General features: G+C 40.7%; 1 protein-coding gene across 1 annotated transcript in view; it reads left to right on the top strand.

Annotated features, from left to right (window-relative positions):
- LOC135492091 (gamma-aminobutyric acid type B receptor subunit 2-like) overlaps window positions 1-16,500 on the top strand; it is a 111,638-nt gene that overhangs the window by 20,216 nt on the left and 74,922 nt on the right. The window contains exon 2 of the mRNA XM_064778263.1: window positions 3,820-5,217. Coding sequence (XP_064634333.1) covers window positions 4,927-5,217 — 291 coding nt within the window. The 5' untranslated portion in view covers window positions 3,820-4,926. The remainder of the gene's footprint in view (window positions 1-3,819; window positions 5,218-16,500) is intronic.

The raw sequence follows: 16,500 nt of genomic DNA, 5'->3' as shown, positions 1-16,500 counted from the left end.
GGCGATTTTCTGGGGCACGGCGCTGAAACAAAGATATTGTTTCATGAACAGACAAAACAAGTAAAAAGGTTGCATGTATCATATCTCGCCTTTCCTATAAAAAAGAGGGTTATTGAATTGAACCTATGACATACAATGATGTAAGCAAATAACAACATACACACAGTATTAGGACGTGTCGATCATTTTAAAGATTTCGCAGAATGATTCACTGTCATTTGAAACTGACTTGGTGATGAACTCGCAACCAAAATATACAGTTTGATATTTCGTTGACATGGTTAACGGACAACTTCTAGAATGAAATGGATAAACTATTACGTTATTTATCGATATCTGGAGAATACTAACATGACTGCCTTAATTAAGTTATGATTTGAAGTAATGTATATGTATCTACTTCCGTCTTCAATTATTGTCTGGCATATTCAGTTTAGGATTGATTAGATCGTGAACGTGCCACTTGGTATCTGGATTACGGTCGTAAATTCTCTATCAGTCGGTCGTTTTCATAATTGCCACTTTATGTCTACATCGGAAAAGTGGATTGTGAAGTTATATGGCATTTGGAATTATTACGTGACACGAAAAGCAAAATGTTGGAGACAATTTGATAATGCCATTAACATGCATTCATTTTATGATATTGTTCCGTGTCATTCGATCTAGTTGGTTCTATTATCGTTGAAAATCCCGCAAAGTGTATTTCTAAAATCATGGCTAAATTGGTCAATAGGTCATTTCAATCCATCCAATTCTTTCACTTTACAGCAGTTGCAATTCAATTCATTCGTTCGGTTGAATATCATGAGATTGAATTCATTCCGGAATGGTCCCGATTACGTATCGAATCCAGCATTATAAGAGAGGAGATAAACTCAAACTAATATTTGTTCTTGTGAAATTATGATTGTTAAACATAATCGTCGAATCTTATCACGACCTTGCCTGTACTTATGTTCAGTGACCTATGAGTGGTTATTTCTGAATACTCTCATGGAAAATATCGTATTACTGCCAATTCAGTATGTAATGAGAGAATCAATACAGACGACTGGACGCGAGCTTTTTGATTTATGGCATGAAAGCTATACAAGCCCTTAAGTCATTATGTAGAATCAATTCGAAAACGGCTGGACCAACTTGTTGATTTCTAGCATAAAAGTTGTACACAGCCCCAATTATTTCTTTTTGAGTTGCCCACCCTGCTTGCCATGATTGGTGGCATTTCCCCTTTGGCAGTTGGACAACATCAGTTGAATGCATGAATCAGCACTGCAGGAATAAATCCATTTTCATAAGCGCATGATAAGCCAATCGGAAGAACATTCGAAATAACATAATTGAGACAATTTTGTTGGCGAGGATATTGCGCAGCCGGGAGAATTGTATGGAATCAAGACTGAATACATCGTGCCGCCAGTTCATTGCTTACTTTGAACATATTCCAGTCTGTATCTATACGAACGATAGTACCACATTGGTACAGAAAAGCTAGTATGACTTCCCCATTGCTGCTTAGCCAGACGACTTGTTCATGTATCTGCTGGTTTTCCTATAGATATCGATAGATGAAGCACACATGCGAACCTCTCCTTGCATGTAGCAACCGGCTGACAAATGATGACAGTTGCCCATCTGTCTTGATTACATTCCAAGGTTCGATCATGATAACCATGTCATCGGTATATAATCCAGGCCAATTAGCAGTACCAGCTGATGTAGGTATATTGGAATGGAAAATGTCCCCATCTACGTACATGTGAACATTACATGTTCAAGACGATACAAAGAAACACTCAGTTGTTGCGAATGATTTGATGATTTCATCACGTTAGCCATATTTCCTAAAGTGTGTCTCAAAGTTAGAAAGAAGAATCTTTGGATAAATTGATCCAGCAGTTGCGCCTTTTCCTGCCCGTTATCATAGCTCAGTTGATTTTGTTCCACCTTTGCACCGAGTAATAGATACCACTATGCTAACAGCAAAACACAATTTCATTTTACTATCATTTCCTCACAAGATCCTACGCATCCCACGTGTGGTTTTAGTTCCAACTGTGCCTGGGGGAAGGGCTGAACGCTGCAATGTTGGCTTCAGTGATCGCCACACCTGTGGAAATATTAAGTTGTTACGAGTAGAACATTTGTAAAATAACTATCGCATGTACATTAACAAATCACATCCCTCTAGTCGTGGCGGGTGGCATATGAATATCATGATCTTGGAAATATCATGACCGGCCAGCGAATCGGGTTACTTTCATTCACCGTAATGAAAAGATCTAGGAGTAATTGGTGCGTTACTATTAGACGAGGGATGGTTTATGATACCTACATCAAAAGCAATTAGGAGACACATGTTTTATGTATGTTACCTACATCAAGAACAATTGGGAGACCAATGATTAATGTATGTCACCTACATCAAGAACAATTAGAAGACAAATGATTAATGTATGTCACCTACATCAAGAACAATTAGAAGACAAATGATGTACATTAGCAAATGATAATAAGATCACCTCAGATCAGTCTGCAAAGAAGGAATTCATGACAGAACAAAGGGCATCAGGTGCTGCCTAGAAATCAGTGTGTACACTGTTCTGCTTATATCTTCTGATATTCTGAAGCGAGTGTAATGATCAGCGGACTGATGATAACGAGATACCAGATTTGAACCTACTAATTGTGATATCATGAATTAAGTGATCTCCTCCAGTTGCTACTTACGAACTAAAGTGAGTCTTAACTGTTGGTTGAAGTGAATTGGCGATATGATTCGCCACAGCGTGTAATAGGCTACTTACTCCACATGGTGTTATATCAGGAGAGATCACCAATCGAGGAGATCAATAACTGGTCGCATTAGAGTGAATGGACTGAACAATTGTATCGCCGGTAACAATGGCAGCTTGATTGGCGTGATTATGCGTTATTGTTCATAACCAACCGCAAAGTCAGCTTCATTCCGTGGAAGAGTTGAATCGTAGAAATACTCTTATCATACTCGCATAACGGGATCGTGCTAGCATTCCGACTGCAGTCTTCCTTCAAACTGCCAGTTTAGCCAATGGCGCAATTGCCTCGTGGCCAAGGCATCCGCCTCGTCTAGGGAGTGTCAAAGATTCGAGACCCACAAGCTTTCTTTTCACCAGGCCCCTGACATTAGAGATCGGAGTTTGGAAGAAGATTGTCCCAATCTAACTGGCATTTCAATCAGGGGTGATCATGGAGTGATATTTTAAATACACACGAGTTGATTTCAAAGTTTAGAGCCAAAGCAAAGTCGTCCCCCCGCAATGGCACAACCTGACAGCAAAACACCAGTTGTCCAATCGACGCATCACCTTGGAAATGATATGAGCGGTTTAAAAATGTCATGAAATTGGTCTGTACTTGACGTCTGACACATTTTGTGTGAATCAGACAGCTACGAGAGGCCTGTTGGTGTCACTTCCACTGTCCATATGATCAGGTTGAACCTGGTAATTGATATGTCAGGTTGGTCATTAATTGATAAAGATAGGTAGCCTATGGAGGGTTTAATCATGTTTGAAAGGCTTTCGACTAGATTTGTTTGATTGGAGAAATATTGTTGTGGATACATTGATGTCAAAATAAGCATTCGCTTCCCGGTAAAATGCATCACTTACTACATCGCTGAGTTCTTCAACTGTTTGTACTGTTAATGGTTGATATCAGATATGGTCTGGCCATGCTTGGTCGCGTTGCCTTCTCAAGCCCACTACTGTACGTAACTACAAAGTCATTTCTTCTTTGATGTCACCTTCGCTCACGTTTCTTTTTTAATCTTAGTCTTTGCAGGTTAAACCAAGTAAAAGAAGGATGTGCCAGCGAATTAGTGATTTACACCAAGCACGTCTTTGAAGCCACCCACTGAATGTTCTCTACAGCGTGAGTCGGATAAGCATAATAGAGATATTCAAACCAATACCACATCAGTTGGATTCTCCTCCGCATCTTGGCTTCATCTGGCCCATAACTTCTTCGTGAACGACACAAAGAACGCCCTGATAACCGTAATTATTGGGATTTGCAGTTTCACAGACTTCATGAAAACCCAATTTCCTATTGTGTCTCAACGAATCCATTATATGGTTTAGATAATATCACTCCTTGATATAAGCGATCATTTTCTCTGATATAAACGATCGCAATCAATTCATGCCGCGGGCATAATTAAGTCATTTTTTACTGTGTGGATAACATTCATGTTCATGCAGCCTTATTTCCTCTGTGGAGGTTTTTTGATGTGGAAATCTGTGTGAGGTTCAGTGTGCGTCATTCTTTCCTTGGTGTTAGTGACAGGTGGACCGTGCTCCAAGCTACACCACACAACAAGAAAAACACTCGGATAAAAACGCTGTTGTTGTCGCTGACAACTCGAAAGTTCTAAGTTCCATACGCGCCAAGCATCCATCATTCGTCGTCTTTGAACAGAATTGGATGTCATTCCCAGCCAAGAAGAAAAAAGCCACCAAATCTAAGGGGGATTGTCGTGAAAGCTATCAGCTTTTAGTATTGATGCTCTCAAAGTTAAAAACTGATGATACGATTTTTTATAAATATGTTTGCAGCTCTTGAACGAAGATGCAAGAAACGAAGGTGAGAGTATTCTGTCGGCTCGGTCCAAGAAGTGAATCATAATCAAAGGACTTTCAGTTCAAAATGTGTTGGCTGCTTGGCAATCGTAAGTGTGGAGTGTTTCTGGACACTTTGATGTATAAATGGAGTGAGACAAGGCAAAGATGAACGTGAAGTCGCTTCAGTAGATTGATTTACTCTTTTGTTGTGGAGGAGTCAGTGGTACACCGTTCGTATTGGAACATGACACACTGTTAGTTGAAAGTAGACGTAAGGGTGCACCCTGCTTTGTAGAGTAGGGGGAAGTGTCTACTTAAAATGTCGAAACATTCGTTCTTTACAACTCTGCTGGGATTTATAATACGAACTTGTATTACAGCCTGGATTCTGCTGTGTTCACAGAAGACGACTTCATTGGCAAGCATATATTCCAAGGATTCTTTGTATATTGCGGGATTCTTTCCCATGACTTCAACTCCTGATGGTCTGAATGAAGAGAAGCTTGGAAGAGGCGTGCAGCCGGCTTGGGAACTTGCTCTTGAGGATGTTAATGCAGATGACAACATTCTAAAGGATTACAAACTAGAGATGAGATGGAATGACACAAAGGTAGGCTTTCTTGTTTGCGGCCGTTTCTTCATTTCAGCCTTGACAAGCCTGAGACTACCTTCCAATAGAAACTTTCATTACAAACACCTTGAATACGGTCAATGCAAAAAAAATAATTCAATCACAATCATATGACACGGACAAATCTATACCGCAATAAATGTGTATTGAAATATACCACCCGTACACGAGCTACTCGCTGAAACCACAGATAAACAAGTTCTTAATTCTCCGGTCTAACATATCGGGACTCAAATTTGCCTCCTTCGCAAAAACATCACTAAAGAAAAGTAAGGCGGCATTTTTTGTTGGATTGTTGACAGGCTGACAGAACTAGCTAATCCCATGACCATGTTGATAGAAGACAAGTTTTTCTCCTTAGGCTGCAATTTCCCATATGGAAGTCGGATTGGAGGAGTTTTCTTTTATTTGCAACGATGCACCTCTGAAAAAATCAGCTACAGCTATCTGCGTGTACGGTGATTGGAAATTCTATACCAAGAGAAAGACAGCTAGATAATAGTACCGATATCGAACAAATGCCATAGCTATGCTCTTTGTAAAACAACTCCAAATGACTCTGTTTTTTGATTTAAAATAGGTCTTGGGTTTCGCATATCTCTGTTGACGTATGCCGTTACTAAAAGTATGCGACAATGCTTCTTTTAAAAAACAATCAAATTGTCATCGGTTGACCTGCACACGGCATTTTCTGTAAGAAACATACAAAACCAATCGATTAATTGATTCTAGCCCCGGGGTAATGCTCCCTCCCACCCGATGTTATTGTGTTAGATCGGTTTAATACTATACACCTCCGAGTAGTAAACTTCCTCGGATTCCCAGGGAAACTGGATTAAATGTCACTTGATAGTATGATCAACACATACACCATTATCACGTCATTTACTGAACCAAGTATATTTTGAGTAACTTATATTAAAATTGACTTTTTACTTTCTGGCCTGATAATTGTCAGCACTGGCACCAGCAGTGTGGATCTAGATTCACTCTTCTCAAAATGATAGTCACAAACAGAATGGCCTCTTTATCGATATTTTACTAACACTTGGTTGGAGAGATATTATCACTGAGTCATCCTCTCCCTCTCCCCGCTTCAAGTGCAAGACAAACTAATCAATCCACTTCATAACGACTTGGCCCAAATTAAATGCTATATACTCAAGGACGATTCTTTGTTAAAGTCCGCAAGAGGCTTTTGTTTGAGGTAAACATGCCAGTCAAGCGAAGAGAAACTCAATACTCTGCTAATTACGTTGTAACGATGCCTCCCTTTGTGTTTTGTTGTTTTGATTATTCATTAATTGGGTCGGCACTCGTTACCAAAAATACATGCGTGAATGTATGTAATATGTTATGGTGAAATTAATGTGCGATATAGACAATGGACAACTTGAGCTTTTCAATAGCCCAATGCTTTTGTGAACTGCTCCTTCTGATTTTTTATTTCAAACACTTTTCCCTTCCGTCACATCGGAATGCACCGTCTTAAACTGTTATAACAGAGCCAAGGATTGACGTCTGCTTCCAAAATAAAAATTGCGTGGTCTTTCTTTCCTTGTAAAACATGTTGCCTCTGAAATGTGATAAGGTGAAATGAGAGCGAATTATTGAGATTTGGTGTCAAAGCCTGATAAGCAAAATAAGCAAACCCCTTCTTTCTTTCGATGTATAAAGCTTTGATGTGTTCTCTCTAACCCAGTGCAAATCCATTCAAAACCCCAAAGAATAGCAGAATAACATATGTCATATTTTTTAACAGTTCGTGATCAAAAACTAATTATGTCTTACCAAAACAAAAAGACATCTTGTGGTTGCATGTTAATTCACCGCTTGCCTGTTGTATGCTCATCAAATCATGATTTAAATCTCATGCGATGTTCCTCTCGATTATCGTTCGAACTTGTCTCATCGGAGACGAAAAACCGATACTTTGATTTCGTAACTGAGTTATTTTTTTGTGTTAGATTGTTGCTGCCAGCTTCAATATGCCAATTCCCTGCCGAAGGCTCAACCTTACAATGCATAACGTCACAACGCACGTCATTCTTAACTGTGGTCGCGTGTGAAACTGGTTCTACTTCCTCGGAGTTGGCCACCTGTTGATAGGTCTGTATCTGTACTCAACATGCCCTGCCACATGCTCATTAACTCAGCTGACCACAACCGCCATTCCCTTCCATTACCTGAATCAAAGCAAATTCTCTTTGTATCCCGCTCATAAAGGCAAATAACGTGTGAGTAGTGTGACCGATGGTCGAGTAAATAGCCGTATTTGCTGGCTGTGTGTACTCACTTGGCCGTTAAGGCTGTCATAAAGGTGTTTATATGTAATAATCGCTTCTCTGGCCACCTGCCTGCGTTAATATCTTTCGAATTGCACCCGAGAATAGTATATGAGGCTGGCAAACAGGACAGAAGATGGGATAGGCTTACAGTGCAGGGTTCAGTTTCTTAATAAGCGTTATAGACAAATGCCAGCAATTGATCCTGAAACTGGTTTGAATCATATGAGTTGAACCTGTGTGTTCCTTACCGGGACCCATGTGGACACCTACGTTGTGTAAGGCGAGTAAGGCAAAAAAACCTGTTACGTCTCAAGCCGACTGCTGGGTGTGAACCATATGCCTATTGGTCGACGCTGGCCGGCGGTTCGGGCCGCCTGTCCAATGCTCGCAACAGACATTTATAACACTGGTTAACTTGAGCGTCCCCAGTAAGATAGTTACGTCGTAGAAAACATATTGAACTTTCCCCTCCTTCCACTCCTTCCAATGCTCCCTTTGTGTTAATCATTACCAACATTGGGATTTAATAGTGACATATATGTTGGAAGCTGCTGTTGGCGGCAAACACATTACATGGCAGACCTTTGGGACAGTTTCCACCTGAATATTGAGGCAGCTGTCGTATAGTCAATCCCTATAGCGCTATCTAACTCATTAAGACTGTCTGCGAATGGCGATGAAACGGTGTGTTGATAATGTTGTTAATGTAAATCAGGTACAGCAGGAAAAAATCCGCATACGATGGGAACTTGCTGTGCATACAGTGATTGTCCATTGTTTTTACTTGGCGCGGTGTCTTTATCACGAGCGCATAAAAGCAAGGTGCCTTGTTAATGAATACCTTCATTGACGAACTATATTTCGACTGCTCTACAATACGACCATCGACTGGCCGTATGACTCTACATGTAATTTACTAGAAACTTTCTCTCGCGTCAAACAGCAGGCGATCATGAGATGCCATCAACGGTCTCCAATCGGCTATTTTTGGAGACCCTTTTTAGGAAGTCGTTGCTCTAGAAGCCGGATCCATACATCATGTCAAATATGACATCAATTCAATCTCTAGTAGCATGCATCACTGGACGTTCATTTTAGATCCCACAGTGTTCAATTAGAATGTTATCGCCAGCCTGGTTTAATTAAATTTCTTATGAAATTGATGAAGTCAGCCGGATCTGAAGATAGTATTATGTTTTCCTATCTTTTTAAATCAATCCTTATACTCAATCATGAATCGAAAGTTTTCTTGGAAAATTAGATTAGATTTTGAAAACAGCTGGTTCAGCGTTGCGCACTTTGACGATGCTTGGCTGATTGGATCGACGGTGTTAAAGGTTTGATGCATCTACAAGTTGAAAGTTTCCAAACCTCAGGTTGATATCTACTAATGCAATGGCATGGTTCCATTCAATGCAAAGTTATGCCTTTCGCTGAAGGAAGAGTCATCTGGTTAGTTCAGTTTGAGGCCGCTAAGTTATGGCTAGTCAAGAAGGCCGCCATTGGCATCAGTGAATTGCACGTATGTTCATTGCTAGCTTTAAGTTGCTTTATTGCCAATGTCAGAAAAGCAGGTTAATATTCATCGAATGCCTTAAAGGTGTTCTTTACGGCGCTACAAATCTAGCCGTTGCATATCTAATGACCGTTGTTATCGTAGCGACACATGTATTTTGGTGGAAACACAACCAAAGAAAGACGTTTGAAATTGATGAGAAAGCAAACATATATCCGTCAGTTACCATGAGATGCTACGCAGTAAGAGCTTTGGCAAGAAAGCCACGACTTGATGCAAGTCATATATTGGCTAATCAACTTTACATGCAAGATGTCAATGTCAGTCAAGAATGTGACGGTGACCCTACCTTCTCCATTCTAAGCCAGCCCAACAAACAACCGCGATCCAATTTCAAAGAGTCATGTTTTTGCTCCGATCCAATCGTCGACATATCTTAAAGTCGAAACGAGCTGAGACGGAAATCACAAAACTTGCATGGAATTTAAATTAGGAATTGAATCAAAGGGGAGTCGTCTTGACAGGGAAAAAGACGGGATGAATCTGAATGATACTCTGGCAAATCTTGCATTAGATCGCCAACAAAATGCAAGATAACTGCTTCAGGCGAACATGAGATTTGAGATAAAATTCATGGTGTTTTGAGGTATGCTTGCGCGTATCAATATCCATTGAAAAAACTATTCCATAAAGCAAGCAGTAGATTCATGCTGCGGCTTTATCTCGGAACAGAATTGATTTTGCCCAATGTTCAGCTATTGAAAGAAACTCTAGCCAAAGGAAAGCTGCCTAATACCCATCTTTGATTCGCACAGCATCGTTTAGAATGGTCGTGATGCGCACAAAATCGTTATGCTGAGACTGAAATCGAAGTGACTCTTCTTTGTTTTGGCTCCTGCTGTGGACGCCGTGAATGGAACTCCAAAGGAAGGAGCCATGGGGTGGGGTTGTAATAATGAATGGTTGAATTAGAGTAATTGAACTTCCATTAGGTGACATAATACGCATTGTCTTGACGACCTGTGGTTAAAAAATGGTTCAAGCCGAAAACGTATAATCTTAGCTCGAACTCAGGCTGGACATTTTTTTGTGGACGTCCGAGTGGAATTGTGAAAGGCGTTAATAAACCTTTAATGGTGTCCTAACTTCGAATATCGTTATAACACGTGATCTTCTGTTCGCAGAAAGGAACAATACGGAGTGAAAATGCGATTATTCTCAAGAGGATTTATATCTTGTAACGTTAGACTACGGCCATTGGAATGAAAATGGCCACTGGCCTTTTTGGTGATTTCACAATGAAAACACCAACTGGTCTGGTCAGTCGCCAAAAGTTTAATCAACGGCCAAACCCGAATGTTGAACCATTACATAGTATTGGTGCGTGACAGCACCCATCATTCATTCATCCATGACACGAAGGTAGAAGTTATCTTCCTTCTTGCTTCATCATTCACTTGGTGACCTTGTTGATCTTCATTACTCTGATCAACAAATCACTGGTCAATCAGTTGGCCATTGTGTCCACTGCGTGTTCAGCTGGCACATTCAAGATGACCACCAACCTACACCAATATAGAACTAGTCTATACCCATTGATTACAGTTATATTAATAGGGACTTGCTTAAATGAGCAAATGCTATAGCATACTATGGTAGCCTTACGTGTATCGATGGCCAATTTACCCGATATTGGTGTGTCACTTGGGGTTATGACAGCATTCAAGCCGAGTGAGAGGTCGCGTGGGACGGAAATTGTGTTCAACATACGCATTGAGAATGGTTTGATGAAAAGCTTGATGGTGTGGTGCGTGATTAGAATGTTATTTGACAGGCGGTAGCCATTCTTTAGTGAAACACTCAGCGGATGTGGAACACACTCTGAAAAGAAACGAAAAATGAGTTGAAGTAGCTTGACCGTTGTGGACTGTAGTGGGCTGGACTATTTGCTCAGTGAATTCGTCCGTCCCAGACAAGTGAGTGATTACTGCAAGTCAGAGTTCAGACCGAGTTGTTTTTTGTCTTCGCCATCCTTCACCTGAGGAGGAATAACAATTTTTTTTCTGGACGTATACCTCATCATATGATTGTCACCAAGGTATATCTCTCCCATCTCGTTCCAGAGGGAAGCTATGAATGGCTAAAGAGGGGAAGGGGAATAACTCATTACACCATCCCAAGATGGAAGATAAGAAGACAATATTGTTGATTCATCCTCTCCAGGAAGAAGCTAGGACAGGATGGCCGCCCTAGCTCGTACAGAGAGAGGCCACACCTCTGTCATAATGGCAGCGCATGTCTCATGAGGTTCCTTTACCGTTCTGGCTCGTGGGCATCCGGACAGTCACAGCAGTTAGGGTAGAAAAGGGAAGGGATAGTGAGGAAGGGAGGGAGGGAGGGATGATATTTTTCAAAATTGTTGTTGGCGTTTTGGCCTTTCATTTGCCTTGTCAGTGCGCTATCACCTTCACCTCGTTTCTGTACAAAAACATGTTTAACGATACCCTCTTCTGTAAACTTGGACGTTCAACCCCGGAGGGGGACTTAGTAAAAGGCTTGGATTCGCTACTCAGTCGGATCAATGGTGTTACATTCACTTCCTGCAGCAGCTGCAACCAGAACCGAAAGTGAGATAATAACCAAAGGCGGAAAACGAATAAAAGTGGAAGTTTCTTATAAAATTTGGGATATTCGTGTGCCTGCTGATGCTCCTCAAATTAGATCTATCGACTAAAGTAAAAGAAGGTTCCTCCTTGGTTTGATGATTTTAGGCACGAGTTGGTCAGATTTCAGCAGGTGCTCCATCAGATACGTTCCATTATTTTTATGGCCATGGTGGTCTCTAGCGTTTCAGCTGTGATGCCCAGAGTTGAGTTGACTGGATTGCCATTCCGCACGGTTTAATGAGCTTGTACTAGAGCAAGCTGAGGTCTTCACAACACACTTTCATTGGAAATGAGAGTTGGACCGGTGTTGTCATAAGTTGAGGATGCACTACGTAGGTCTTATTAGTATCGGGGTTTCCTGGGGGAAGTTGAGTGTGGTTTGCTGAGTCTGCACTCGAGGCTATATTTCAAAGTTCTGATCGTTAAGTCCAGAGCGGAAAATGCTTCTTTCCAGCGGATGCTCAACTCGATTGCACGTCATCTGTTTCAGGAAAGCACTTTCTGCGACTTTTATTTCACTTGGTTTATATTCCTTACTTTTCATGAGCAGTAAAATCTGTATTCAGATGGGACATTTTTCAATCTGGTAACCAACTTCTTTTCGTGCAAGATGTCACTTCACAACCTATGACAGTCTTCGAGCCATGTTTATCTCGTCACGATCAGGTCATAAATAGCTTCACCGGCAGCGTCCTAATCAGTCAGTGTTGCGTTCAAAGACGCTGCAGATTAATATGTTTGGCAGCTGAACATTAAAAATCTGATGATACACCAAGAACATGTATATGTGGCGGTGACATTATATAGAGAACGGAGAGTTGGTGGTTATTTGTGTGATGAATCAAGGCTTATTCCTCGGTTTATACTTGGTTTATACGATTGAAAATATCCTTGCATTTAATTGGTCCACATGCAAGCTTATGATCCCGCACCAATTTGACTCTATCGCCTGGTGAGACTTATAACACATTCAACGACTGAGACATAGACGTCATTAATATTCATTGGCTAACTGATAAATGCTCTCAGACCATCCGAGTGATATTTTTTCGCGCTACTATGCCCGCGTCTGTCATGTCAGTGTTCTAAGGCAAGCTGACGGTTATTTAGCGCAGTCAGTCAGAAAATCAGTTTTCCTCTGTAGCTAATGAGGCGTTGGTGATGATGAAATTCCATCGTGACATCGTTTGGAACAAAGTCCTGGTAGATTGTTACTTGACTGTCGATAAGGGACCAGACATCAGCTGATGACACCTTCGTGGTAACCAGGCTACTTTTCTAAAGGGGTAGGCGGTGGTGTTGGAAGGTCAAGTGCTGCAATGATAACAAAAAGTCATATAAGCTAAAAGTATGTTCTGTGTCTAGCTTAGGGAATTGTATCGAAAAAGTAAGTTTTTCCAAGGTAGGTTACAGGTATCAATGTTTTTATGCTTATAACCATTATCTTCCATTCGGCGGAGAATGTGATAGCTTGGGAGTACAATAGCATATGTTACATTCTTTCAGGGGATAGTCCTCGGGCGTAAAACATACCATTCATCGTTTAGAGGGTATGAGTAATTCTGAGCCCTGAGGGAGCTCTTGTTCGATTGTTCTATGTCAATACCTTCATCAGAGAGATGGCGTAGAGAAGTGCTGCCTAAACCCCTAGAGATTCTCCTTCACCAGGATATTGTCACTCATACACAATCCAAGGTCCCTGCTGAAGTGCTTTACATTTCCCCCGACGTGGAAAAGTTTCTGCGGGATTTGCGTAATACCATGGAGTGGAACTCCTCGCTGTAACAATATTCCCATTCGGAAAGTGGTCCTTGGCAATAATTCATTGCTTGTTCGGGTATCGTGAAAGAAAACTTGCCACAAGAGTGTGTAGACAGCTATTGTTGTAGCACCGTTTTCAAAAAAAGAGTGCAGGCGGCTATGATGCTATGGCTTGAATTAGAAAAAGAAGAATTCGTGAGGAATTTGGATATTCTGCCTCCAATGGTTCATCCTGACAATATCAGGCCATTTCACTCGATACATATAGTTACTCCCACAATGGAAACATCGTGTTGTAGGCCTGCCAATGGTTGAACAATAGACTAAAACACACTGGCATGTTAAAAACACGGAGCGAAGAATCATTTATGTAATTGTCGATATCATGTGATGCGAGTGACTGATCTTGCCAATAGTAATGGCATTATCGACAGTATCTAACGTAGCATACCATTTAATGTCATCTTCATATTTTTGATGAACATCCTGTGCAAATATCATGGGGGCAACGACTCCTTGCTTTGTCACGTTGAGGTCGATATAAATCATGTATGTGATGGCCCCGTAAGTTTTGATACCGTAATATTGTCGAGGAGGCCTATACCTTTATTTATCACCAGGGCATTGAAATGGCTACCATATGAAGAACTAATGAGACATCACTTTCTCTGTTTCCTTCCTCTCAGGATATAAAAGGTGGTGACGGTTCGATGCTTGTTCTACAGAAACCACCTGGGGAATGATGGCAAACTTTACAAAGCTCGCTACAGTTTCCCTGTTACAACGCTTGCCCGTCCCCTTCCCGGGGAGGTAGAAACGATCAGCCGATCTCGTCTACCCACTAAATCTTTCATCATCAGATTCTAAATTGCTTTTGGTGCTTTTTTCTTCCTTGCTAATGGATATAGATATAAGTATGGATCCATCTGCAAATAGGATCTATATTAATGACTACGGATATTACATTAGAGATCGGCGAACAAAGGTTTGGGGCTCTGGAAATAAAGTATACTGGCAATGAGCAACAAAAGAAAGGTTAGTTACTCCAGGCTGCTTCTCACAAGCCCAGCCGGGACTGTTGCACTTTTGTTAGACAGTTGACTGAAACTTTCATTGCTGTTGTCAATGCATGGGAAGTGTTTAACAGCTGAGGATGAAGTCTGCTTACCTAAAGCCACGGATGATGATAGCATACATATTAGTGGCGGTAACCGCCTAGTTTTAGGAACTGACATTGAATGCATCCATTACGTTTGAGTGCTATTTCTACCCTAGGTGATATCTCACTTCTCCATTACTTCAATAATATAATTGGGGCCTTACCCGGGCAATACAGAGTGGAGGCCCGTGATTGAAGTGCTCGGCTTTGGCCTTACTCGAGAGGGTGTATTTGACCCGTCAGCGTAATACCATACTAAGAACAATCACACATTCTCTGTACCATTCATTTGGACTGGTACACACACACCAAGAATATTCCGACATGCAATGTATAGACTTGCCAGCAGCTACTATCTTAGCTTGGCCCACGATCAACTCAAGCTCATGATTACTTTAGTCCCGAATATCAATCTGTGAGCACTGTCACACACGCTGTTTACTAAACAATCTCACATGTTTTCTTAACATAATAAACCATACATACCAAAAAGCACTTCAACCTGCCAAATGTCACTAAAATTCACGAGAATATCAAAATGAACATGTTCAATATATCACGAAGATTTAAAGACATCGTTAAAATGTTTTACAATTACATCACAGTCATCATTTGCCACCGGTCTTGTTACAGTTTGTGTATAGTAATTCAAAAGGGATTTAAGTTATCATCTTCAAGTAGATAGTATATGGGTTGCCATAAAGTTCTAAAGAAAACAAAGCCACAACATTTGGTAAACGTCTGGGTTTTGGCTCGTGCCACTCTTCTGATGGGAACGTGACCATAACGACCCATTCAGCAAGAGAAAGAACCTGTCATACTTTATCACTGAACAAGTCCCTTCAACGACAACGTCTGAGTAACCGCCGTGATTTGATAACGCATTCATTTCTGTGATGAAAGAGTCTACCACTCAAGCTGATCATAAATGATAATGTGCCCATCTTTTAAATGGAGAAAAGTAATATCCTTTGGTGATTGGTGTTGCGAATACGGGAATGCTGCCAGATTCGTCCAAAGTCATACCTGAACTATCTTAAATATTGGGAAGTGTTCTCTGATTTTAAACATTAAACATGGAGTACAGATGGCAGTAATGAAACTGTATCTCCACTTGGCTATGAAGCAATTTCTTTATAAAAGAAACGATTTTGTAGCTCGATAGTAGAAGATCAAATAAGCCAAATTTAGAATTAATTCGAAACTGTCGCAACTAGGTTAATGAAGTGAATTACAAGAGTATTGATTGACATTGATTGTCATCAACTTTGGTAAAAACTGAGAGAAATCTGTGTTCACCGAGTAGCAGTTAACGAACTGTATACCAAATTAACGCAGGGGAATATCTTTCGACAAGACTCCGTTGGGAAAGAAGTCGTGTAAAAAGATCGGCCCTACAATTACGCTGGAGAAATACAATTAGAGCGAGAAGTTGTTCAAACATATTCTGTGCTCTCTGCCTCCTAATCACAGCATTATCAATTGGATGAGTATTACCTGCTTGATTCCAGCTCAAACATCAAAGTAACTGGAGGAATGTTCACAGCTGTTCGGCTGATCATCTACGCCTTTTCATGGGTTGTATTTTTATATTTTCACACATGCAATCTGATAGTTAGTTTCTTTCGTGTGTTTTGTTGACAATCCCTTTTTAAAAGCAATACCAGAATCATTCTGAAGTGTTTCTCTACTGAATAACAGGTATTGCTGAACCTGATTTCTAAGAAGATACACATAATCTGTCTAGTTGACGAAAAAGGCTCATGTATCAATACTAAATGGAAAGAGTATCTTTTATCTCCGCTGGTAATGGTTCAGTCATGTCAGTAGTGCAGTGTACAGCATTGGCCAGTTTGAATTAATATTAAGGTT

This window comes from Lineus longissimus, chromosome 8 (assembly GCF_910592395.1).
Source record: "Lineus longissimus chromosome 8, tnLinLong1.2, whole genome shotgun sequence".
Taxonomy (NCBI): domain Eukaryota; kingdom Metazoa; phylum Nemertea; class Pilidiophora; order Heteronemertea; family Lineidae; genus Lineus; species Lineus longissimus.
Note: the sequence above shows the minus strand (reverse complement) of the source record. Positions and strands in the feature narration are given on the sequence as shown.